The 25,457-nt window shown below is 39.2% G+C and overlaps 1 protein-coding gene across 2 annotated transcripts in view; it reads right to left on the bottom strand.

Annotated features, from left to right (window-relative positions):
- Window positions 1-25,457, bottom strand: part of LOC136858203 (RNA helicase aquarius) — a 686,829-nt gene that overhangs the window by 62,617 nt on the left and 598,755 nt on the right. For both annotated transcript variants that reach the window (XM_067137584.2, XM_067137585.2), the window contains exons 18-19: window positions 21,751-22,041; window positions 17,551-17,740 (exon numbers count right to left, since the gene is read on the bottom strand). In XM_067137584.2, the coding sequence (XP_066993685.1) occupies window positions 17,551-17,740; window positions 21,751-22,041 (481 nt within the window). The remainder of the gene's footprint in view (window positions 1-17,550; window positions 17,741-21,750; window positions 22,042-25,457) is intronic.

The following is a 25,457-nucleotide window of genomic DNA, read 5'->3' as shown; positions in this document are numbered from 1 at the left end:
TAATGACAATTTTGATGATTTTTCTTGTGTTTGCATACAGTAACTTTTATCCGTTTCATTGTTGAGAAAGATCATTTGACAGAGGCACTAGTAGTAGGAATAGTCAGAATTAAAGAACAGAGTTTGATTACTTCAGGTAATGCCACATTTAATCCTGAAAAAACCTACAACCTGTTTTCCAGTCAATGACCGGGTCAGGGATGGGATGAATGAAGCCTTGCGGCGAGGATAGAAATTGTGCCGGCTGCCGAGGCCTGTCGCAATCCTCTGGGGCAATGATTAATGAATGACAGATGAGATGAAATGATAGTGGAGAGTGTTGCTGGAATGAAAGATGACAGGGAGAACCAGAGTACCCGAAGAAAAACCTGTCCCGCCTCCACTCTGTCCAGCACAAATCTCACCTGGAGTGACCGGGATTTGAACCACGGTATCCAGCGGTGAGAGGCCGACACGCTGCCGTCTGAGCCACGGAGGCTTATCCACACTTAATCCTGAACATGTTAAATATTTATAAAGTTCTAGTATGCAGGACTTCTTAAATTCTGTTGATATGTAGATGACCGACAACTGGGTTTTTGAGTACCATGACGCTGAAGTAGCTACCATATGATTTAATCCGAGAGTCGAATGGCCGAGCAGGGAAAGAGTCAATGTATGTTTCAAACAAGTTAAAATCCAAAAGAGAAAGAAATTCCAGCTTATTCAGTTCGTGAAAAATGGTAGGTTATACGTCAAACCAATGTATCAAGCACTTCACAATACAGCCTCAGTATGATTTTTGTTTGTCAATTTCCACATCACCAATTCACTGCAATTTACATTAATTCATTTTCATTTGATAAAACCTAGAATGTTTGTCTGTGCACTGCTTTTAAAACAAATAAAATTTATCATGTTTGTCACTCAGAAATCTCTTTAATTCATCAACTTTGAGAGCACAATATCTTATGCCATTAACTTTAGTTTGTAAAATGTTCAACAAGATTTTTTGCTTGATCCCTTAAAGGCAGCTCCTGCTCTACCAGGAAATAAACAGCATCTATTAGACAACTAACTATATACCTGTTTGATTTATTTTTTTCAAAATGTTTGTCCCAATTAATTTTGAAGGCAAGGTTTAGGGATTTCTCTACTCTAGTGCTACTGAACTTCAGTAAAGCTATTTTGGAATTATCACAGTCTACAGACAGTTCATGTCATCGTTAGCTGTTAATATAACAAACTCCCTTTGTTGTCCAAACATTTGTATCTGTTGAAAATTAAAAGGCAAGGCCAGCAATACAAGGAACACGACTTCCTTCAGCCATACAGCCATGTATCATTTGTGTACCAGGAATCATTAAAATGATGCACTTTGCCTATTCTTTCTGTTACCATAGCTGATATACTGGGAGTGGGTCTCCCATTGTCTATGATTTTTATTTTCGCAGCAACAGTTCAGTTAGAGAATGAATGTTTTAATAAATCCTCAATAACACATCAGCATTCAACCTCCTTTATAACAATCTCCCTTTAGCAACAACAAAGCCGTTGCAGGCAGAAGACATGCTCGTAACAATCACCACCGAACACTGCAAGCAATTGCTGTTAAGTTAGCCTCTCGACTGCGGCAAACATGCAAGTATAGTAGCCAGCATGGTCAGCTCTGTGCAGTGTTTCCAAGTGCATCAAATGCGCAAGCGCGCCCCGACTGAATTCAAGCTCCCTCATGTTTGCCTCTGCGAAATGGCAAACAGAGCGCACAATCGGCATATTTTCATCATTTGACAGATGTGAAGCTTTTGTCACTTAAAGTGATATTTATGGGTAAGAGAATAGACTTTATTGTTATTACATTATACGGTATTATATAAAAAATGTATATGCCGTAATATTACATTATCATATTCGTCAACAGAACCGCTACGCCTGGACAGCAGGTAATAAGATGAGAATAAGTTAAGCTAACTGATTTTAATCATAAATATTTATTATAAAATCAATTGATTTAAATCATGGATTTTTATTAAAAAATCAACTGATTTAAATCATCACACCCTGGTTTTCAGAGGTACCTGTACATCTCAAAGCAGCCACCTTACTTGATGGTAGAATTGTATCACTTTATTGATTCAGTCATTCACCTCACATTTTGGTAGGTAGTGTTTTGAGATGCTGTCCAGTTTGGCTTCGCTGAGTATCAAACTGATTTGTCTCCTTCTTTCTGCACCACCATCACAACTTTCTTTGTCTTGCTGATGTTTAGGCCATAGCTCTTAGGCCCGGTTTCACAGTTTGAGTTTAAGCCGAAGCTTTAGTAAGCCACGCACGCCGCTTAAGCAAGGCTTACTCTTTGGCTTAAACACTACGAGTTTCACAGTAGGGGGACCATGTGCAGCTTTACTAAGCTGAACATCTCCGAAGTTGGTAATGCTTGCGCATGCGCAATGATTCAATTCTCATCTTTGTTTACATCCGTAGCCTATGATTGATTGACTTGTAGGTTATACATCGTTTATCAGCCAAGATAATTTAGAAAAATGAACGGAAAATGTGATTCCAATAATAGTAACAAAAATAAAGTTTAAAAAAGGTCACTCGCCCGTCCTGCTGACACGTATTACTACTACAGTCCAAAATGGCCATAACTTCTGAACCATTCATGCAAATAATGTCCTGACAAGGTTATTGTAATCTTTATAAAATACTGGAGGAGGTCAAACAATTTATTTCGATGAGGAATTGGAGAATAATATCGAAATATTTATTTAATGTTAAGGAGTTATATTTTTTACCGCTGAGTATAGCATAAAATGGCTTCTAGAGGGCAAACGGTTGGAAATAGGTATATACCATCGCAGACATTTTTGTAGAGGTTTCTATGCTCTACAATTCGTACACTTACACTTGGGGTCTATCGTTGATGGTTCACGCAGCGTAAGCCAAGAAAGCAAGTGACCGACCGACATTTTTGTCTCTTTTACTGTATATCGGAACACGGAAACTGTATTATTTCACGAGCCTCGAAATATATTCAGAAATATAAGTTATTCAATGTTATTGGTTTTACGTCCCATTAACTATGAATTTGAGCACCTTCACCACAGGACTGAGACAGGATCGAACCTGCCAAGTTGGGCTATAAGAAGGCAGCGCTCTACCATCTGAACTGAATCCTTAGCTTAAACCTCAGTTTCATACAGCTTAAGCCAGTCACAGATAAGCTCGGCTTACCACTTGCACTCCCCACTGTGAAACTCGTCCAGAGTTTAAGCTCCCGCTTAAGCCCGATCCAAGGCTTAAGCGTATACTGTGAAACCGGGCCTTAAACTCATTACTCCAGCTTTGCACTCTCTCTTCTAATTTCTCTTCAGGGTAACTTGTTCCACTAGAACAAAGTGTCTGCACATGGTCCAAAGGCACACAAGTAAACAGGAAACATCACAATATTTTTACTCAAAACACGGAGTTATGGTAACTATTGAAACTGTCATTACCACTAACATTACTGCTACATACATAAAATTCAGTCTTGACCATATTGTAATGGGTAAGTCAAATCCAGAAAAACTCACTCAACTAAACATTGGCATGCTGATGACCAAGCTATCCTTGTAATCTCCTGGCCAAAACATATTTATGATGAAAAAATCAGTACGGAAAATTTTCAAGGTAATCACATCCTTCAATACTTTCTCCTTCATCAGCGGCAAAAACAACCAAGGTATGTTCAACAGAAACTTGGATTTTTGTTTCTCTCAAGGTCAAGATCATCCATTGCAGAAAATGAAATGATTACATTTGTTGGATTAAAAGAAAGCAACACTGTTATAAATTGAATTGGCAGAGGAAGCACCAATTACATTGTTTTAATGCACTCTTCTCTCCACATCTACCACCTTCTGCTACACTTGTGGAAGTTGTTGTACACTGTCAGTGTGTCTATCTTTGGTGATGTCCTGAAGTGTGCATCCTACAGTGCTTCAGTGATTTGATGGGGTATCTACCATGATGCAAGTTTCTGACACTCAAGAATGTTGTGCAGAATGTGGAGTACAGTTTTGTGGCATATGCCTAACACTGCAACTAAGTCACACACAGTCCATCATTGATCCACCTCCACCAGGAACATAAGGTGCTTAGTGCCGACTATCTGGAATCATCCTGAACAAGGGCCTTGCCTTCATGTAATGCTTTCATCCAAAACACAAGTGTATAATACAGCAACACTGCATCACCATCACCTTTACTAAGTTCCTGTGCTCTCCAACAACATGCCACGTCTATTTTGATACATTTACTTTGTTAACATACTGTTAGGGTGGTGCGCTCTCCTCTGCTACTCCAATGCACTGCAGTATTTGACTGAACAGGAGCCTATACAGGAGAAGAAGTATGGGGAGAAATCTGTGAGAGGCTTCAGTTGGAAAATAATTATATTGGCAGAACTGACCACAAGTACAAAATTACCAGGAATTTTAGCAGAAGCGACTGGGGTAATTTTTCATTCATTGGGAAAGGCGTGAAGGAGTGGAACAGTTTACCAGGGGTAGTGTTTGATCCTTTTCCAAAATCTGTACAGGTATTCAAGAAGAGAATAAACAGCAACAGGGAAAATAAATGAAATGTTAGAGGGCAGCAGGCTATTGTAAATAAAAAATGTGTGTTAAAAAATATTAATTCCATCCCCTGGTCCATGGAGTTTGGAAAGCCAAAGTAGGGGACTGCCTGTAGGGGTGAAGTACAGTGGGGACTTCGAGGGCCCTGGGACCGCTACGGTAGCTGTGAAGGCCCTTCAGGAACTCTGAAAAGTGGTGGCAAAAGGGGGCTCTGCTTAAGACGCAGCAGGTCGTTATGCTACTTAGGTTCCAAAATGGGTAAAAAAAGAAAGTAAATAAATGTAATGTAAATTTTAATCTTATACCAGTTGCATAGTATTCTTCTTCTTCTTCTATCGATTTTGGCCAGCTGTGGACCACGTAAATAACTCCTCATGATTTAAACTTTCTTTGGCGCCAGTACTCCTTCATCCTCCTGCTTGCTGCTTCTTTTCTTTCAGCCGTCCATTGTTGTTTCTTCTTGGTCGCTGTTTCTGGCTCTAGGAAACCCTTAAATGTGTGTAACTTGTTTCTGAAGGTGGTTCTATTGTGGATGTCTTGATGTGTGATGTTCATTTCTTGCAAATCCTTCTTCGTGTTAACAAACCATTTTTCATAAGAGCTGCCTTTCCTATTGGGCTTATTCAGTCTAGCTCGAGCGGTCGAGGAGAGAGGTTGCGTAGCGAAGTGCGTGCTGTAAACATGGTCGGCATTGAACAGTACCGGGCCGCTATTGGGAAATGGCAGGCAAGGCAGAAGAAGGAGGTCAGGAGTGGATTGGTGACGGACGGATTGAAAATGAGTGAAGCGGTGCTGGTGGTGACAGTGATAGCAGTGTTACTGGTTATTGGGGGGGTGGAAGTAAACCCAGGCCCAAATACCAGTGGAAAATATAGTACGGAGGATTTGGCCGCACTCAGGGTGGTTGTAAGTGAAGTTATGCAGGAGAAGTGTCAATGGGATAAGGTGCAGGAAATAAAGGACATGATGGAGGAGCAGAGAAGGGAGATAGGGAACATGAAGAAATGGCTTGAAACGAAGACAGAGGAATCGAGCAGGAGAGTGGTCAATAACGAGAAAGAAATCGAGTTATTGAGAGGGGAAGTGAAACATCTGAAAGATGAGGTGATGAAGATGAAGAAAGAAGCGGAGGGGTACAGGCAGGAGAGATTGAAAAAAGCCATATTTATATATGGAATTGAGGAAGGGGCGAGAGAGAGCAAGATTGAGCTGATATTTAAGGTGGTGGAAGCTATACGTGATGTTATGAAGATAAACTTTAGTGAGGTAGACATTGATGATGTAGAGAGAGTTGGTAAAATCAAAGGTCGGAGGCCAATTAGGGTTAAATTGTTCTCAACCTTAATGGCAGATTCTGTGTTAAGGAACAGCAAGAATTTACAAGGGCGGAAAATAGGGGTGAAAGGAGACATGGGAAGAGAAGGAAGTGAAAACGCGAAGATCTTGAATAGGCACCTATGGAGAGCGAGGAACCAGGGGCTAAAGGCCCGAATAAGAGGTCTGAGGTTGGAGGTGACAAACGGGCGATGGGTCAGAGTTCATTCAGTGACTAAGCTAAAGGAAATGGACGAAAACGAGAGGGTTGAGAGTGGTGAGAGGACAAGGCAAGATGGGAAGAAGAAAGAAGAAAAGAAGAGGAGGAGGGACGTGGCAGGAGAGCAGGGCATCTCGGAAGAGAATGGGCAGTGCAGCCGGGAGACAGAAGACCAAGATAGTGAAGTGGACGGTGAGAGTGGGCCGCAAGAAACTGGGAGAGGAGAGTGTAGAGGTGCAGTGAGCAAGAAAGGACAAAGGGAGGTGGATTCAGAAGTCCAAAATAGTGAGGGGGAGAGTGGGGGTGAGCAGCAAGAAGGGGTGAGTGCAGGGTGCAGTGGTGTAGTGAACAAGAAAGGTCAAGAGGAGACAGATCGACAAGAAGGTAAAAAAATTATGAGTAAAGTCAGGAGTAAGAGCTTAAAAGACATATGGGGAAAAGTACGTAAAGGGATGGAGGATACAGAGGGAGAGAGGTCGATAAATACTAGAAGTAAGAATAGAGGGGGAGACCTAGAAGGGAGGGAGGGAAAGTTATAACAATATTGGAAGATAGGATGTGTGAATATTGAAGGAGTAAGGAGCAAATTAGGAAACAAGAAAGTTAGGGAAGTAATTGAAAGTTTCGATGTTGTGGCACTCTTGGAGACGTGGTTGGAAACAGGGAGGGAGATTGCATGGAAGGGGTTTGAGATAAAATATAAATATAGAAGAAAAGAGAGGAATAAGGGACGAGCACCAGGAGGGATGATAGTTCTAATTAGGGAAGAAATTAGGGAAAGAGTAGAGGATATAGAGACCGATATGATGGAAACCATATGGCTGAGATTGAATTTGGAAGGGAGAGAGGGATGGAGGAAGAAAATAAATCTAGCTTTTGTTTACTGCCACCCTAGTAATTCAGAATATGCAAATAAATATTTTTTTGAAGAGTTATTGGTGGATATTGGTAGGATAAGGGGAATGTATCCAGGGGAGGAGGATATGTTGTTATTTGGGGATTGGAACGCGAGAATAGGAGAACAGAGCCCAGTTTATAGTAGGGAGGATGGAATGTGTTTGTTAGAAAGCAGAAGGAGTGAGGACAAAATTACAAACAGTTATGGAGAGAAGCTCCTAGAGATGTGTGCTGTGGGAAACTTGTATATTCTGAATGGGTGGATAGAGGGTGACAGGACGGGGAAATTGACATATGTTACGGAGAAAGGGGGTAGTGTGATAGATATGGTTTTGAGCTCGGAAGGGATGATTGAGGAAGTTGTAAGTATGGAAATAGGAGATTGGATTGAGTCACACCATTTCCCGGTGAGGGTTATGCTGAAAAGAGAGGAAGAGAAGTGTACAATGAAGGAAAATGAGACAAAGGATAAACGAGGGAGGGGTTATAATAAGTATAAATGGACAGAGAAGGTGGGCCGGGATTGGAATAGGGTAGTAAAGGAGGAGCTACATCTTCTGAAATATGGGTGGGAAGGGGCGTTAGAAGAGAATGATACTGATAAAGCCTTGGAATTGTTGCTACATCCAATAAAGATGATAGCGCAGAAGGTGAAAGCTAGAAAAGGAAATAAGAAAGAGGGAGAAGAATGGTTTAATAGGGAGTGTGAAGGATTGCGGAGGAAGGTGATGGACGCGTTAGGAGAATATAGAAGGAAAGGTGGGAGCCAAGAAAGGGAGTTTTTCTGTAGATTGAGGAAGGAGTATAAAAAGAAAATCTCTGAGACAAAAAAGACGTGGTTAGAGGAACAAATGGAAGCCATAAATAATGACTGCAAGACTAACAATTTTGAGAGAGTCTGGGATAAGATTAATAGAATTATTAAGGGTGGAAGGAGTATGGAGAGAACGAGTATTGAGGAAGTGCAATGGGTCAGGCACTTCGATGAATTACTAGGAAAAAAGGGGGGTGATAGATGGAGAGGTTCGGGAGAAGAAGTAATTTGGAGGAATAGGGGAGTGGCAATTTATGACTTGGATAAAGAAATCACAAGAGAGGAAATCCGGGGAGTGATAAGCAGAGCCAGAGCGAAGTCGGCCGGGGGGTGTAATGGTATAAATAATAAGTTTTGGAAGGAAATTAGTAAAAATGAGATAATGATAGAGGGCATGGTGAAACTATTCAATAGGATATTCGAGGGAGGAAATTACCCTAGGGAATGGGAAACAGGAATTATATGCCCTATATACAAGGGAAAGGGTAGTAGGAACAATGTGAACAGTTATAGGGGTATATCTCTGTTGGATTCTTTGAGTAAAATATATACTGGGGTGCTAGCGAACAGAATAAGCGGGTGGGCGGAAGAAAATGAAATTTTGACAGATTACCAAGGGGGATTTAGGAAAAAGAAAAGAACAGTGGATAATATAATGATAGTAAAGACTATTTTAGAAAAGTATAAGAATATGGCTAGAAGTACGGTTTATGTAGCAGCAATAGATTTTGAGAAAGCTTTTGATAAGGTAAATAGAGAGGCCCTACTAGAGAAATTAGGTAGGTTAGGGATTTCGGAGAAGATGTTGAGGGCAGTGGAAGGAATATATAGGGACGTCAGGTTTTGTGTAAAATTGGGAGAAGGGAGAATGAGTGGACCATTAGAGTCCAAGGTGGGTTTAAAACAAGGATGTAAGTTATCGCCCATACTGTTTATTTTATTTATCAACGATATTTTAGAGGGGTTTGGGGCAGAAAATTGGGCTGTACCAGTAATTAATGGTTTGGAAGTGCCAGGACTGATATTTGCGGATGATGTGTTATTGATGACGTTAACTGCAGGGGCGATGAATAGGGCCTTAGAGTCAGTGATGCTATTTGCGAGGAAATGGGGATTGAAAATTAATGGAAATAAGTCTAAAATATTGGTAGTACAGGTGAACAAAAGAAGAAAGATAGAAGGGAATTGGGTAATTCAGGGAGAAAGATTGGAACAGGTAAGGAAGCTGGAATATCTAGGAGTTATTTTTAATGATAAAGGAACTTGGAGTGACCAGATCAAAAGAATGAAATATAGAGGATTGGCAGCCTTAGCCTCAGTCAGAAATTTGCTACTCAAGTACCCGGGGATCAGTTACAAAACACTGAGACTCGTGTTCAGGTCGGTAATCGTGGGGAGGGTATTATACGGAGCAGAAGTTTGGGGGCTGGATGAGAAAAGAGAGGAACTAAGAAGGATTGTTAGTAGTTTTGCCAAGTTAGTGATGGGCTTACCGAGGTGTACAGCAAATGTAGGGGCGGAATTAATGTGTGGGGAGGATTTGGAATCAGAGGGTGTGAAAAGAATAGTTAGATATTGGATGAATTTAAAAAGACAGGAAGGTGGGAGAGTTTTACAGGCAGCATATGTACAGCAATTTAAGAGCATGTATAAGGGTGGATGGTTAGAAAAAATAAAGGGATATTTGGAGAGGATAGGATTAGGACACCTGTGGGGGGAGGTTTGGTCAAAGACAGAAGTGAGAGGGATGAATATACTGGAAAGGAGAATTAGAGATATCCATAGGCAGAAATTATTGGGGGAAAGCAGACTAAGAAATTCGCTGACTGTTTTGACGAAAATAGAGGAGATAGCAGGGTTGAATATTAGATACGTCGATAGGTCAAAACGATATGGGATGATGTGGTGGCTTTTAGGTCTGCCAAGGAATAAGGGCTGGTTACAGGGCAGGGATAAGACAAGGTGTGTACTTTGTGGAGATGTGAATGATGAGTTTCACTTGCTAAGAGACTGTGAGGTAACGAGGGGGTTAAGACATGGATTATTGAGTGCCGAGCATCGGGAAATACTGGGGAGAGGGGATGAGAACGCAATACTGAGATGGATTATTAAACAATGGGAAAAAGGGGGTGAATTGAACAGGTATTTTTGTGCGACAAAAAAGGCCTGCGAGAGTAAAATGAAGGAGAGTGAGTTAGAGGGTGGGCAGGGGAATAGGGGGGTGGAATAGTTATCTGTATAAGGGAAGGGGATAGTATGTTAAAATTCTAATGGATTAGGGAATATAGGGACTGAGTACTTAGTTAGGTGGAGTTGGGTAAGAGGACAGGATTGCATGGTCTGTTTGTTTTATGATATGTTAGTAATTGTTATTCATTGTAATTTTATTAGGTTATGATGGTAATTATTTGTGAAGGCTGAAATGTGGCAATGGTGAAGTGGTATATTTGAGTAAGTAAGTAATTAAGGGCGTGGAGGCTGAAATGTTGTGAGGGAGAAGTGGTATACAAGTTATGATATGTTAAAGGGTTGAAAGATGGTGTCGGAGAAGTGGTGGTATAATATGGTGGATGGCAGTTTGTTGTTATTTGGAGCTGGAGGAGTGATGCTAAATGTGGTGTTGGATAAGTGTTGTAATTTGGCTATTTGTAAATTTTGGTTCGGTGGAAGATGGAGTTTTAGGGAGGTAATTATGATGGGTAATAGGATGAATATGAGTGTATGGCAAATTGAGCAAATTATGATATGTTACAGAGTTTAAATGTGGTGTGGGAGAAATGGTGGTATAAGAGGGTGAAGTGTAGTGTTGGAAGTATTGAAGGCTTAGTATTTAAGTTATGCTATGTTATAGGGTTGAAATGTGGTGTTGATGGCTATTTAATTTTTGGAGATGGAAACAGGTGAGTTTATTATCATTTTGTATTGTATTGGTGACTGGTATAAATGCGGAGTGATGGCAGACGAGTGTGTGTTAGGGCTGATAGCCTAGTATTTATGATTAGGTGATGTATGGTTTGCTATTATGTGTATTGAGATGGTTTATTTACGGATGATTGCGTGGGAGTTGGGAGGTGGTATATTGTATTGGTGTTTGAATTTTTGGAGCTGGAGAGAGGCGAGTTTATTATCATTTTGTAAATTTTTGGTTTGTTTGTAATATAGCGAGCAAATGTTGTGATGACGAGTGTGTGCTAGGGCTGAAATGTGGTGTTGGAAGTAGAGGTGGTAAATGTGGAAATGTGGTGTTGGAAAGGTATGGAGAAGTGGGGGTGTACTCATGAGTAAGTTGTATTGAATGTGATGATGGTATATGAGTGGGTGGTATTTGTGGATGTTGAAATGTGGTGTTGGAAAAGTATGAAGTGTAGTAATGTAATTTGGCTATTTGTAAATTTTGGTCTGGTGGAAGATGGAGTTTTCGGTAGGTAATTATGATGGGTAATAGGAGGAGTATGAGTGTATGGTAAATTGAATAAGTTATGATATGTGATATGTCTGTTAAATAGATTGAAATTAGAGAAGTTGGAAGTGGTGATATGAGATAGTGGAAAGCAGAAGGTGAGTGTAATTGTCGGAGAAGTAGAAGTGGTATATATAGAAATGAGGTGTTGGAAATGTGGTTATGAGGTGATGTATGGTGTGGTATTGAGATGGTTTATTTACGGCTGAATTCGTAGGAGTTAGGAGGTGGTATTGTGTCTGGTATGAGTATTGAATTTTTCAGAGTTGGAGAGAGATGATTTATGATCATTTTGTAAATTTTGGTTTGTTGGTGCAGAAGGGTCGAAGAAATATGTTGTGGGAGAGGTGTCGAAATTTCAATGTTATTATGGAGTGGTATGACGGAATGAAATGAAATGAAGCAATATTACCGAGGTTTTGTGAAAGTTGTGGTATGGTGGATTGGAATGTAATGACGGAATATTGTTGTTATTTTGGCTGGTTTGGTATGTAGTCGCGTAATGTTGCTGTGGTAGTTTATTTTGGAGTAGGTCAGGGAACAATAAAGCTGATGTAAATGCTGAAGGTAAACATAGGCATGGTTGGCCTGAGCACACCAAAGCAGAGTAGGTCAAACAGAAAAAAACAATGGCGGTGTGGGAATGTGCTGAGTAAGAAAGGACAGTTGGTGGAAGGTGTAATCTTGCTCCGGGATCACATATGTGATATATTGCAAGTAAAGCAAACGGTTCATAGAGGGAATCTACCGTTGGCCAGTTGATTATTAATATTATTATTCCTTTATTATCATTATTTTATTATATTATTATTATTATTATTATTCCTTTATTATTATTATTTTATTATATTATTATTATTATTATTATTATTATTATTATTATTATTATTATTATTATATTATTTGTTTGTTTATTTATTCAGCTATTTATTTAGTTGTAGGGTGGCTTAGGTAAGACTCTATTGTGAACATGTATTGGGGCTAAACGCCTGTGATGTTCATCAATAAATTGTATTGTATTGTATTGGGCTTATTGAAGTGGTTAAAGATTTTCTTGGCAAGTCTGTTATCAGGCATTCTTGCATAGTATTATTTGAAGTAATTCCACATATTGTATATGAGTTGACTATGTTTGTAAGTATAGAAGATATTATAAGTACAATTTTGTAAACAATATAAATTTATTAAGGATGATCTGTTTGTTTAATAGAAAAAATTGTTAGCATAAATTGTATATTATTGTATTCTAGAAAAAAAAAAAAATTTCTCTTGTTAATTTAAAATTTAGTGCTTGACAATAATGTATTTTAGTGTACCATTTGCCACCGAGGTAGACACCTCATTTGCAAATAAAGAGATTTTGATTTGATTTGATTTTGAATAAAACACAGCCATTTCCACTGGCAACATATGCTCGTCTAACCTTCCGTTATCATATATGGAAATTCTGGACCTGACTCATGCCTCTCATATGATAGCCATATTGCCACTACTTTTTATTCAACTTATGTACATTAATATGGCTCAAACATTCCCTTTTAGTTCAATGCACATACATCAGAACTTGACAAGCGCGTACATATCCTGAGAAAAATATCTTTTGGACACATATGCAGCTACTCATGCGCCACCTACTTATCCTGCTTCACCAAACATTTTCACCACCAGCGCAACTGTACAATACAGCAATGTTGCATCACGACCCCCTTCACACAGTCCCTGAAAAATGTCTAGTGCTCTCAAACAACATTCCACCTCTAATCACTCAGCATATCTTCCAGCAGACCAAAAATTGGAAATTCAATAGTGCAAGGTGTGACAAGTATGAAGGGTGAGGGATATATTCAAGTCACAACTTCTTAACGTTTAACACTGTTGCTATAACAGTATATTACCACGAATTGTCGTGGCAACTCATACACATGTTACCAGACTGATTACTCATCTGACAACAAATCTCTGTAGGGTTCAAATCCTTGCTAAACTAAAAGTTCATAATTCTTCATTGCTCCAGCTTGGTATTCTATCAGAATGGTGTTGACATCTTGTAGAACTGATTCGCAGATTTTAGTGCATGCTACACGCATATGCCTATGCATTACATAAAATCAGCTTCATGGTCCGTATCGCACTTCAATAGATTCACAATGAAGTATTTATTTATTTTCCACCTAGTCGATACAATGATTGCCTAAGGCAATTTTTATTGGTCAAAAGTGGTACATGTTTCGTATATTATCAACATCTTCAGCCACATAACACTGTTTAGATGAAAAATATATAAAATTGACAAAGTAATGCTTTAGAGGAAGTGTCCTTGAAATTAACATAAGATTGACAAGATTAAAACAAACAAATAACTCAAGAGAAAATATATAAATTATTTCTACAATAGAAAGCAGTCGTCAAGGAAACACTTGTACAATATTCCATAGAGAAATTGTCCTAATAAATATTCTTTTCTTAATAATCCATGAAAAAAGATCAATTTATAAATTAAAAATTATACAATTTATAAGTAATTATCGAAATGAAGAAATCCTGATATCACAGTGCGGCTCTTATTATTAATGTAGATGAAAATATAACTAATTCCTAGTTGTCAAATCTTATTAAGCCTGCTTTCCTTTGGAACAGTAACTCCTGTCATTCTTTCACAGTTTTGCGCCGGGTGTAATATTGATGATGCGTTCTTCCTTGTTCTTGCACCTGAGGAGGAGGAGGAGGAGGAGCGGGGGATATAGGTGTGTCAAGAACTTCCTTGCTGTCACCTATAGCTTCAACTGAGGAGGAATAAGTTGTAGGGCTATCTGTAGGTGGAGAAATTCCAATTCTTTTTTCTTGATCCTTCTCAAGCATTTTCAAATATACTAGAATTTGATATTTGAAAATGCTTGAGAAGGATCAAGAAAAAAGAATTGGAATTTCTCCACCTACAGATAGCCCTACAACTTATTCCTCCTCAGTTGAAGCTATAGGTGACAGCAAGGAAGTTCTTGACACACCTATATCCCCCGCTCCTCCTCCTCCTCCTCCTCAGGTGCAAGAACAAGGAAGAACGCATCATCAATATTACACCCGGCGCAAAACTGTGAAAGAATGACAGGAGTTACTGTTCCAAAGGAAAGCAGGCTTAATAAGATTTGACAACTAGGAATTAGTTATATTTTCATCTACATTAATAATAAGAGCCGCACTGTGATATCAGGATTTCTTCATTTCGATAATTACTTATAAATTGTATAATTTTTAATTTATAAATTGATCTTTTTTCATGGATTATTAAGAAAAGAATATTTATTAGGACAATTTCTCTATGGAATATTGTACAAGTGTTTCCTTGACGACTGCTTTCTATTGTAGAAATAATTTATATATTTTCTCTTGAGTTATTTGTTTGTTTTAATCTTGTCAATCTTATGTTAATTTCAAGGACACTTCCTCTAAAGCATTACTTTGTCAATTTTATATATTTTTCATCTAAACAGTGTTATGTGGCTGAAGATGTTGATAATATACGAAACATGTACCACTTTTGACCAATAAAAATTGCCTTAGGCAATCATTGTATCGACTAGGTGGAAAATAAATAAATACTTCATTGTGAATCTATGCCTATGCATACGCAACACATAACGATTATTGGTTATCCATAGAATTAGTAATACTGGTATATTTCTGAGTTTCCACTGAATGCACTTTGCATATTCAATGATGTTCATACCTTGTAAATTTTCTTGCTAGGGCAACAGAGGAACATTCTCTTCCTGTGCAAAGAAAGGCTTTTTACTGACTGAATTGTATGGCATATAACTCCATCTTCCATGAAATAAAAGATTCTCCATTCTAGTCTTGGCAGCAGAGAAATGAAATTGATGTCATTTTACTACTCATTCAGTGTTCACATGGATTTTCGTCATCAGATAGGAGGAAAGGTTATTCCATTGAAGCTCAACTTGTAGGATTCCAGCAAGATATAGCAGATATCTTGGATTCAGGAGGTCAAATGGACTGTATCACGATTGACCTGTCTAAAGCATTTGATAGGGTGGATCATGGGAGACGAATGGCAAAAATGAGTGCAATTGGACTAAACAAAAGAGTGACTGAATAGGTGGCTATATTTCTAGAAAATAGAACTCAGAGAATTAGAGTAGGTGAAACTTTATCTGACCCTGTAATAATTAAGAGGGGAATTCCTCAAGGCAGTATTATTGGACCTTTATGTTTTCTTATAAATGATATTAAACAAGTGGAATCAGAGGTAAGGCTTTTTGCGGATGATGTTATTCTGTATAGAGTAATAAATAAGTTACAAGATTGTCAGCAACTGCAACGTGACCTCGATAATATTGTGAGATGGACAGTAAGCAATGGTATGATGATAAACTCAGGTTGTGAGTTTCCAAATAGGAAAAGTCCTCTCAGTTTTAATTACTGCATTGATGGGGTGAAAGTTCCTTTTGGGGATCATTGTAAGTGTCTGGGTGTTAATATAAGGAAAGATCTTCATTGGGGTAATCACATAAATGGGATTGTAAATAAAGGATACAGATCTCTGCACATGGTTATGATGGTGATTAGGGGTTATAGTAAGGATGTGAAGGAGAGGGCATATAAGTCTCTGGTAAGACCCCAACTAGAGTATGGGTCCAGTGTATGGGACCCTCACCAGGATTACTTGATTCAAGAACTGGAAAAATTCCAAAGAAAAGCAGCTCGATTTGTTCTGGGTGATTTCCGACAAAAGAGTAGCATTACAAAAATGTTGCAAAATTTGGGCTGGGAAGAAATGAGGGAGAGAAGATGAGCTGCTGGACTAAATGGTATGTTACATAGAACTCACTATATTGTAAGCATTTATAAGTGGTATGTTCCGAGCTGTCAGCGGAGAGATGGCGTGGAATGACATTAGTAGACGAATAAGTTTGAGTGACATCTATAAAAGCAGAAAAGATCACAATATGAAGATAAAGTTGGAATTCAAGAGGACAAATTGGGGAAAATATTCATTTATAGGAAGGGGAGTTAGGGATTGGAATAACTTACCAAGGGAGATGTTCAATAAATTTCCAATTTCTTTGAAATCATTTAAGAAAAGGCTAGGAAAACAACAGATAGGGAATCTGCCACCTGGGCAACTGCCCTAAATGCAGATCAGTATTGACTGATTGAGTTACCGTAATACAAATATAATAATGCTATGTAAACTCTAGGCATGAATTGTTCTCCGAACACTGAATAACATAGGCAATAAATTTCATATTAATCTGTATTCAAGAGCGATATAGTGTAAAACAAAAGCTGAAGATTTCCACCTGTTCAATACTATTTGTTGTAGCCTTTTAAAAAAAAGTTACATACATTTGTTGAAAAAAAATAATAATGTTGGAAACGAACATCTCAACACTTTCCCATCAACATCATTCTGTTCACACTTTTTCAGCTGAGCTGAGTTCTAGAAGATTCCTCAAGTGCTGGTATTTTAAGTGTTTCACCTGTTCTTCCTTGAGGTGCATTCTTCAAATTGGAGGATGGCTGAGAGCTTTCACAGGACATGTGATTGTGGTGAGTGTTTTTCAAATCTTTACTTGTCTTGCACTGAATTTCATGCTCTATTCATAAATTTTATTTATATTCATGTCTTGCCTTAACTTCCAATTTTGACTGATGATTGTCTCTAGTAATACTGAAACTAGTTTCACCAAATATATGACAGGGCGAGTTGACCATACAGTTAGGAGCGCACAGCTGTGGGCTCGTATCCAGGAGATAGTGGGTTCGAACCCCACTGTCGGCAGCCTTAAAGATAGTTTTCCGTGGTTTCCCATTTTCACGCCAGGCAAATGCTGGGACTGAACCTTAATTAAGGCCACGGCCGCTTCCTTCCCATTCCTAGGCCTTTCCTCTCCCATCATCGCCATAAGACCTATCTGTGTCAGTGCAATGTAAAACAAATAGCAAAAAGCAAATATATGTAACTTTTTTTTTTTTTTTAAGGTTACAACAGATAGTATTGAATAAGTGGAAACCTTCAGCATTTGCTTTACACTACAATGATTTAACATTAAAAATGTGTTATCTTGAAACACTATTCCTAGCAGTTCATTATGTCATAGGTTTTTATGTGTACACAGCTATTCAGCATAAATTCGTAACATCTGAATACACTCACACACTCTTGGACAACAGATATTATATTACTCATTCAAATAAAATTAAAAGAACTTAAATTACAACATACCTTTGATGAGGGAGGCCGTACACGGCTCAGGAAACGCTCCCAACGAGCTAGAATCTGGTAGAGAAAAAAGTGGCCTGCTGTTTCACAAGTGTAGGCCACATCACCAGACACTTCTAGGCTTTCCTGTAGCCTCTGAACTTCAGTCAAAAGATCAAGTCTTTTTGACAGCACATAGTTTACACGCCCATATCTGAAAGTCAACATGAAATAAAAATTATGTATTAAAAATATTCATGGCAGGCAGTGGATTCAAAACTTGGTAAGGCCAAGGTATGTGGATAGATTTCAATTGACTTGCCTAGTGGACAAACACAACAAATTCTTTGAGCAGGTAAAATAACTTGAGTAAGTGACAAATCAAGTCATATATAGAAAAGAAAGGTATAAGAATGGGAACCCACAACATGACAAACACAACAACAGGTCAGTGTCAGAAGAGGGAACAACAAAAAGAGGAGAAAAGGACAAAGGTGTAAACACTAAAGAACATGGACAATCTCCACATATTTATGAACTACCATCATCAAACTGTCTGGTTGTCTCATCAACCACAGTATTTCTTCTCAATCACTCACTCAACACTGATCTGCATTTAGGGCAGTCATTCAGGTGGCAGATTCCCTATATATTGTTTACCTAGTCTTTCCTTAAATAATTTCAAAGAATTTGGAAATTTATCGAACATCTCCCTCCGTAAATTATTCCAACTCATCTTCCTATAAATGAATTTTGCCCCAAATTGTCTACTTGAATTCCAACTTTATCTTCATATTGTGATCTTTCTTACTTAAAAATTTTAAAAAAAGCACTGAGACTTATTCGCTTACTAATGTCATTCCATGCCAACTCTCCACCGACAGCTCAGAACATACCACTATAATAATAAATAAGACTTTCCTATATATTGCTTAAAGCAAGCTATCTAGTAGTACATGTTTCATTCCTTAGGAACATCCTCAGCTACTTATTTCATTGCTTAGGTGAAAAATTTACAAAGAATATTCTTCATTTAAAACCATCTAAAAATTATACATTAATTATACGTAAAATAAAACTAATAAATAAAAAATTTGTGTGGCTATTTCTAGCTGAGTGCAGCCCTTGTAAGGCAGACCCTCCGATAAGGGTGGGCGGCATCTGCCATTTATAGTTAACTGTGTGTTATTGTGGTGGAGGATAGTGTTATGTGTAGTGTGTGAGGGATGTTGGGGACAGCACAAACACTCAGCCCCGGGCCATTGGAATGAACCAATTAAGGTTAAAATCCCTGACCCGGACGGGAATCGAACCCGGGACCCTCTGAACCGAAGGCCAGTACGCTGACCATTCAGCCAACGAGTTGAACAATAAAACTAATAAGGAAAGGGGAGAAGAAGGTAAATAGGGGTGGTTTGGGGATAGTTTTAAATGAAGATGATAATTCTTTGTAAATTTTTCACCTAAGCCATGAAATAAGTAGCTGAGGATGTTCCTAACCAATGAAACATGTATTACTAGATAGCTTGCTTTAAGCAAATATATTGTGGCATGGAGAGCCACTGCATCCGAAATGCCAATGTACAACCAAGGGAAGTAGCACAAGCTAGCCAGCTCCAACCTCATGCTCGTCACCAAGGAAGGCCCACCCTCTCCTTACTCCCGTCACCAGGCGGAGGACAGCTGCTTGCGGATTGGTCAGCGACCCACCGCTGCTATCTGGATTGTCTTGTTCGCTCATTGGAGGCCTCCGGCGTTATGGAAGAATCTGGACGGCATGTGAAGAGTATTTGCCTTCGGGAAGACTCTGGGAAAAAAATGTCGTATGGCTTTTAGTGCCGGGATATCCCAGGACGGGTTCGGCTCGCCAGGTGCAGGTCTTTTTATTTGACACCCGTAGGCGACCTGCACGTCGTGATGAGGATGAAATGATAATGAAGACAACACATACACCCAGCCCCAGTGCCATTGGAATTAACCAATTAAGGTTAAAATCCCCGACCCGGCCGGGAATCGAACCCGGGACCCTCTGAACTGAAGGCCAGTACACTGACCGTTCAGCCAACGAGTCGGACAGACTCTGGGAGGCATGCCCCTTCTGGAAGCAACCAGATGGCGTGGGCCCAGTTATTTAAGTCAGGCACGACATACGGGTTGAGTTAGTTGGTGTTGCTCAGCTGATGTGGTGAGTCCAATGTGTGGACTCAGTGAGTTAGTGAAGAGTGCAGTTAGTGTGTTAGTGACAGCCTGGGCTATGGTGTCAGTCTGCTGGAGCCGAGGACTTGTTTCTGTGTACCTGTCATCATGCGTGTGAGTGTCTTGGATCAGCTGCTGGAAGAGGACGTGGTCTGTCCAGTCCAGTGTGGAGGACAACACTGGATACCGACAAGAGGCAGTGAGTGGTGTTTGACGGACTGAGTGGACAGTGGATACTATCCCGAGCTGTGAGACCGAAGTGTGGACTGCGGACCGTGACAGTGCTAATGAGCGTGATCAAGAGACTGAGTGAGTGTAGTGTAATTGATCAAAAAAGTGTGTGTGTCCTGTGTACTTGTGTACAATGTGAGCTTGGCAATTGTGTGTGTGTAAATGTGTAGTTTAAGTGCTTAGCTAACAAATTTTAGAATTAGGACACTTCCAGGTTCTATCTTATTTACCCTGCCAACAGGTTACAATATAGTATTAAAAAGGTGGAAAGTCTTATTTATTATAGAATTCTTTTGATCACAGATTCTGATATGGACCATGAAGCTGATTACTTGTAAAAGATACCGCTTAGTCGAATAGCTTGTTTCCTTTCTCCTAAGTCTTCACAGCCCAAACTTTGCAACATTTTTGTAATGCTACTCTTTTGTCAGAAATAATCCAGGACAAATAGAGCTGCTTTTCTTTGGACTTTTTTCAGTTTTTGGATGAAATAAGCCTGGAAAGGGTCCCATACACTGGAACCATACTCTAATTGTGGTCTTACTTATATGCCCTCTCCTTTTACATCCTTACTACAACCCCTAAATACCGTCATAATCATGCAAAGAGATCTGTAACTTTTATTTAAAATCCTGTTTATGTGATTAGCCCCATGAAAATCTTTCCTACACCTAGGTACTTACAGTGACCCTCATGAGAAACTTTCACCACATTATTGCAGTAATTACTGCGCGTAGCCAACAATACTGTAAGTAAAGAAAAAGACTGACAATACAAAACAAGACATTTATTATGTCAAATACCAATTGGGGGATACTTCATGCCCACTCATGTTCGAATGCCTTTATAATAAACAGTTGGAGGTTTCATACAGTAACAATTAGCAAACCAACACCACCATTTGGTGCCATTGTCAGTGACAAAAATAAATTTCACAGGCTTTTATTTAAAATGTTAAAAGAAATAAGAGGAAGAAATACCAGGTAGTGGGTACAAAGTACCCTCCTACCCACCTACCCCATTGGTATTCCTGGGATTAAATGGATTTATCCAATCATATTCAGAATTAAGAATGCAAATAAGGCATTTTACTCTATGAGCCCTATATTAGGCTCCAAGGTTTTAACAAGGAATGCAAAAATGATTATCTACAATACAATCATTCGACCAGTACTTCTGTATGGTTTCAAGACATGGAGTATAACCAAGAAAGAGCAGCAGCAGTTACAAGTCTTTGAGAATAAAGTTTATAGAAAAATATTTGGCCCTTTGTTCGATCCTATCTCTCAAAGGTGGCAGAAAAGATCTAATTATGAGATGTACACCCTCTCTCAACAACACACTATAATGGGTGTGATAGAATCCAATAGACTGTACTGGGCTGGACATGTACTGAGGATGCAGGATAACAGAGAACCAGTAGGTGTATACAAGGGATCTCTTAATGGGAAAAGACCTTCAGGAAGACCCTGAAGCACCTGGAAGAAGGAGATCAACAAGGTATACCAGACCCTCCAAATTGATAACTGGGAAGAGTAGGCTAAAGATCGAAACGGATGGAAGAGGACTGTGAGATCGGCACGGGAACTTTGCGTCTCTCAGAAGCCTACGGAGTAAGTGAGTGAGTGAGTATATTCAGGAGAAAAACACAAACATTTTACACAAAGCTGTCAATCTGTTCATAAGATTAAGGTTTCTAGATATTACATATTTTATAATCAAACTATCAAGTGCGCAAGACTTTTGTATTAAGTGGAACACGATTTGCTTTACTACAACATTAAAAAAATTTCTTACCGGCTGAAATCTTTCTCAGTCTCCAGTGCCTCTTCACCATGACCCAGACGAAGAAGATGGCGTTCATCTATATCTAAAGCCATAATTTTCTCAAACAGCTGATTCAGAGCCTGGTTTGAATGAGTTACTATCAATGTCCTCTGAGCTGGAAAGTTGTGGTACAGGTTTGCAATTATTTGCACAGCAACGTCTGTTTTACCAGTACCAGGAGGCCCTACCACAAGAGTGAGCCCAGGCTGCATGCCAGCACGAATTGCTTCAACTTGGGTAGGTGTGAATGGAATAGCATTCCTGTAGATAAAACAAGCAAGAGTTACAAAATCTTTCTGGTATATTATATGGAACAGTAAACAGCTGACAGTTTGCTCTCATACAGAGAAAGCAAAAAGAATTGGTTTTCTTTCTGACAAAGATTCTAAAGCTAACACAATGGTAACAAAAAGGAAAATTACAATTGAGGAGTTCTTTGTAATAACAACCTTATCCTGAAAACATGAAATAAAGATACTGACTATTCAAGTCTGCAGGTCGAGTCATAAGTCATGGCAACTATATTTTTTTCTCGCGAACAGGAAGCAACATGGAAAATCTAAGATATGTATTTGGAAACATACAGTATGTACTTGCGTATTATGCCACTAGATGGTGTATGTAAATAATGGTGTGGGTCTAAGCATGCCCTCAAGTTCAGTGTGTGAGTGAGAGCATCACAAAATGGAAGTCAACAAGCAGGAGCAACGACTGTATATTAAAATAGCAGTTCTCTGTGGCAGAAATGCATGCCAATGCCATGCAGAGCTGCAGGAAGCATTAGATGCTCATGCCAAGCCTTATAGAACAGTGGCGAGGTGGCGTTAGCAATACACATGCAGCGAATGGTATTTAGCGCCTGCCCCAGCGCTGGCAACATACAGTCGAAACCTCGGGTGATTATTTCAAAGGTCTGTAACCAGTGGAGACCTGTCCTTTGTACGTAGTCTTGTGTATTTGCTGTCTATACCATAATAAAACAATGTTTACCAATGGCCTGTGTTCTGTCACTTTCCTACAAGAATCTTCTGAAGTCAGAATTTGTCTTCAGGCACTATGCATAAGTCCATGCCCTATATTTCCAAATGCATATCATAGATTTTTCCATGTTGTCTCCTGTTCGCGAGAAGAAAAAAACCAGTTGTCATGACGTACGACTCGACCCTCGTATAAATGTGTCACATAGAGGCATCATCATCCATTTCCCTAGTCCAGCTACCACTGGGTTAGGATGTTTATGCCACCTTTCCGTCTTCCTCTGTCCAACCACCATTGTTTCTCCTTAATTGTGTTCTAATCCAGGTTTTTTTTTTTCTAATTATACTGTTCTTGATCATTTTTAACTACCTTAGTCCGGGTTTCCCTCTTGCCTTCCCTCCTCCTATCTGAGTTTCCATCATCTGCTTCAGTATCCTACCCTCTTCCATCCTCTTAACATGTCCAAACCATCTAAGCGTATCCCTCTCCATTCTGCTGAAAAGCTTTTCCCACTCTGATTTCCTTTCGACGTCCTCATTTCTTACTCTGTCCTTTCTTGTCTTTCCTACCACACTTCTTAAAAATTTCATTTCACTGGCCTGGATTTTATTCTCCTGTCTTGTCACTGTGGCCAGGTCTCTGCTGTACATATCAGTATTGAGCAGTAGTACATCTTATACATCACCTCTTTACACTTCATTGGTACTTCCGTCCTCCATACATTCTGAAAGAATGTATTTCCCTGTTGAATGTTTTTACCAGTACTGATCTTCATGTCCAGCACTGCATTCTGCATCAGTTCACTTCCCAAGAACTTGAAGATCTCCACAATTTCAAGATTTTGTATCTTTATTTTTATAATTCCCTTCCCTTCTTCCTCCAGTCTGAAAACAGCATTAGCATCAGCTTCAGCTCCATGTTTTCATATTTTACCCTTTGTCTCCGCCGACGGCCATAGCCGTGTTGAAACACCGGATCCCGTGAGATCTTCGAAGTTAAGCAATATTGGGCATAGTCAAGATTTGGATGGGTTGCCACGCACTGTTGGTGGGGTGTAAGAGAATGGAGGAGTGGAAAGGAACTGACAACCCCACCGTATGTAAACTTCAGCTCAGACGCACCTCTGCGGAGGTTCGGACCTGCCTTCGGGCAGAATACACCCTTACCTTACCCTTTGTCTCCTTCACAATTTCATTCATAACCATTATGAATAAGAGTACTGACAGCACACTTTCTTGTCGGAGTCCCGTTTCATTTCAAAAATACTCTGTTCTCTCCTCCCCCCCCACTGTGTCTGGACATTGCTGCAGCAATTTTTCCACACTGCCTGCATATATAATATTTTTCAAGTGATGTATAGAGAGAGGAACAAGTAAAGGAACACACAATAGGACAAACACAATGACGTGGCTGTGTGCAAAGAGGGAGCACAGAAAGAGGAGACAAGGATAAATATAAAAACACAACAGGACATAGGCAATCTCCAAATCTTCACAAATTGCCATCTTCAAATACACAGGCTCTCCCATCATCCCTCTCAGTTCTTCTACATCCATTTTTTCCCAGCATCTGATGAACGTGTTTCTGCTTCCTGCTTCAACAGGAGGGCAGGCATCAACACTCAACAAGGGGCCATCTTGACAGATCTTTAGTATAGACGTGGGAAGCAAACGATAAGAAATAAATCTATAAGATAAGCAATTGACCTATCTGTTTGAAGATGTGGAGATTGTCCTTGTCCTTTTGTGTTTCTTTATGTTTCTGTCTTTCTATTCAGGACTTAATATGGGCAATCATTTCCTTTGAATGTAATTCTTACTTGATGTTAAGCCAAGCAATAGAGGTTCTGCACAATACTCTTAGCATGAATTTGTGCACGTGTGTGGGTAGGATTAGGCTGAGACAGTCATCAAGATATTTATGAAGCAGGACTGATAGCAACATGGGTGTTGTTCTTAGGATCTACAGTCATCTCAGGATAGCTGTTTTACAGTGAATAACAGACTGTATTTTCTAATTTTCTTTTGCCACTTATTTTTTAAAATATGTTTAATAAAGTGATCATACAACAAATGAATACCCAACAGTTAAGTAAATAAACCGAGCGAAAGAACAGCAATTTTGATATTTTGAAGTATATTAAAGTGCATATCAGAAACTCTTTTTTAAGTGACCTTGTATTATTACAAATCAGTACTTGGAAAATGTTTTAACAGATAAAAACAGATGAGGTTTTGGCATAAAAACAGTGTGAATTTCCTTTCTTGCTCCAAACTGAAACTGATGTTATAATAAATGTCTCCGGAGTCTAAATTTATGAAAAATAAGGTGAAAGACTCTGGCTCATTCATTCCCTACCCTGAAAACAATTTTCAAACAATTTTGCTATGGTTATAACATGGTTTGAACTTGAAAGGGCAGTGAAGGCAATGACCAAAGGTAAAGCAAGTGGGAAAGAGTAATCCAATGCTGATATGATTAAGGCAGCAGGAAGCATTGGACTACAGTGGCTATACAGAGCCCTCAATGCCATATGGAAGGATGAAAGGATACCTGAAGATTGGCAACAAGGAAAAATTGTGCCACTATTCAAAAAATGATGTAGAAAGAAATGTCAAAATTACGGAGGTATAAACCATTTATCACATGGGCTAAAAATAATGGAGAAAGTCATAGACAAAAGACTGAGGGATATAATA

This window comes from Anabrus simplex, chromosome 1 (genome assembly GCF_040414725.1).
Source record: "Anabrus simplex isolate iqAnaSimp1 chromosome 1, ASM4041472v1, whole genome shotgun sequence".
NCBI classification, from domain to species: Eukaryota; Metazoa; Arthropoda; class Insecta; order Orthoptera; family Tettigoniidae; genus Anabrus; species Anabrus simplex.
Note: the sequence above shows the minus strand (reverse complement) of the source record. Positions and strands in the feature narration are given on the sequence as shown.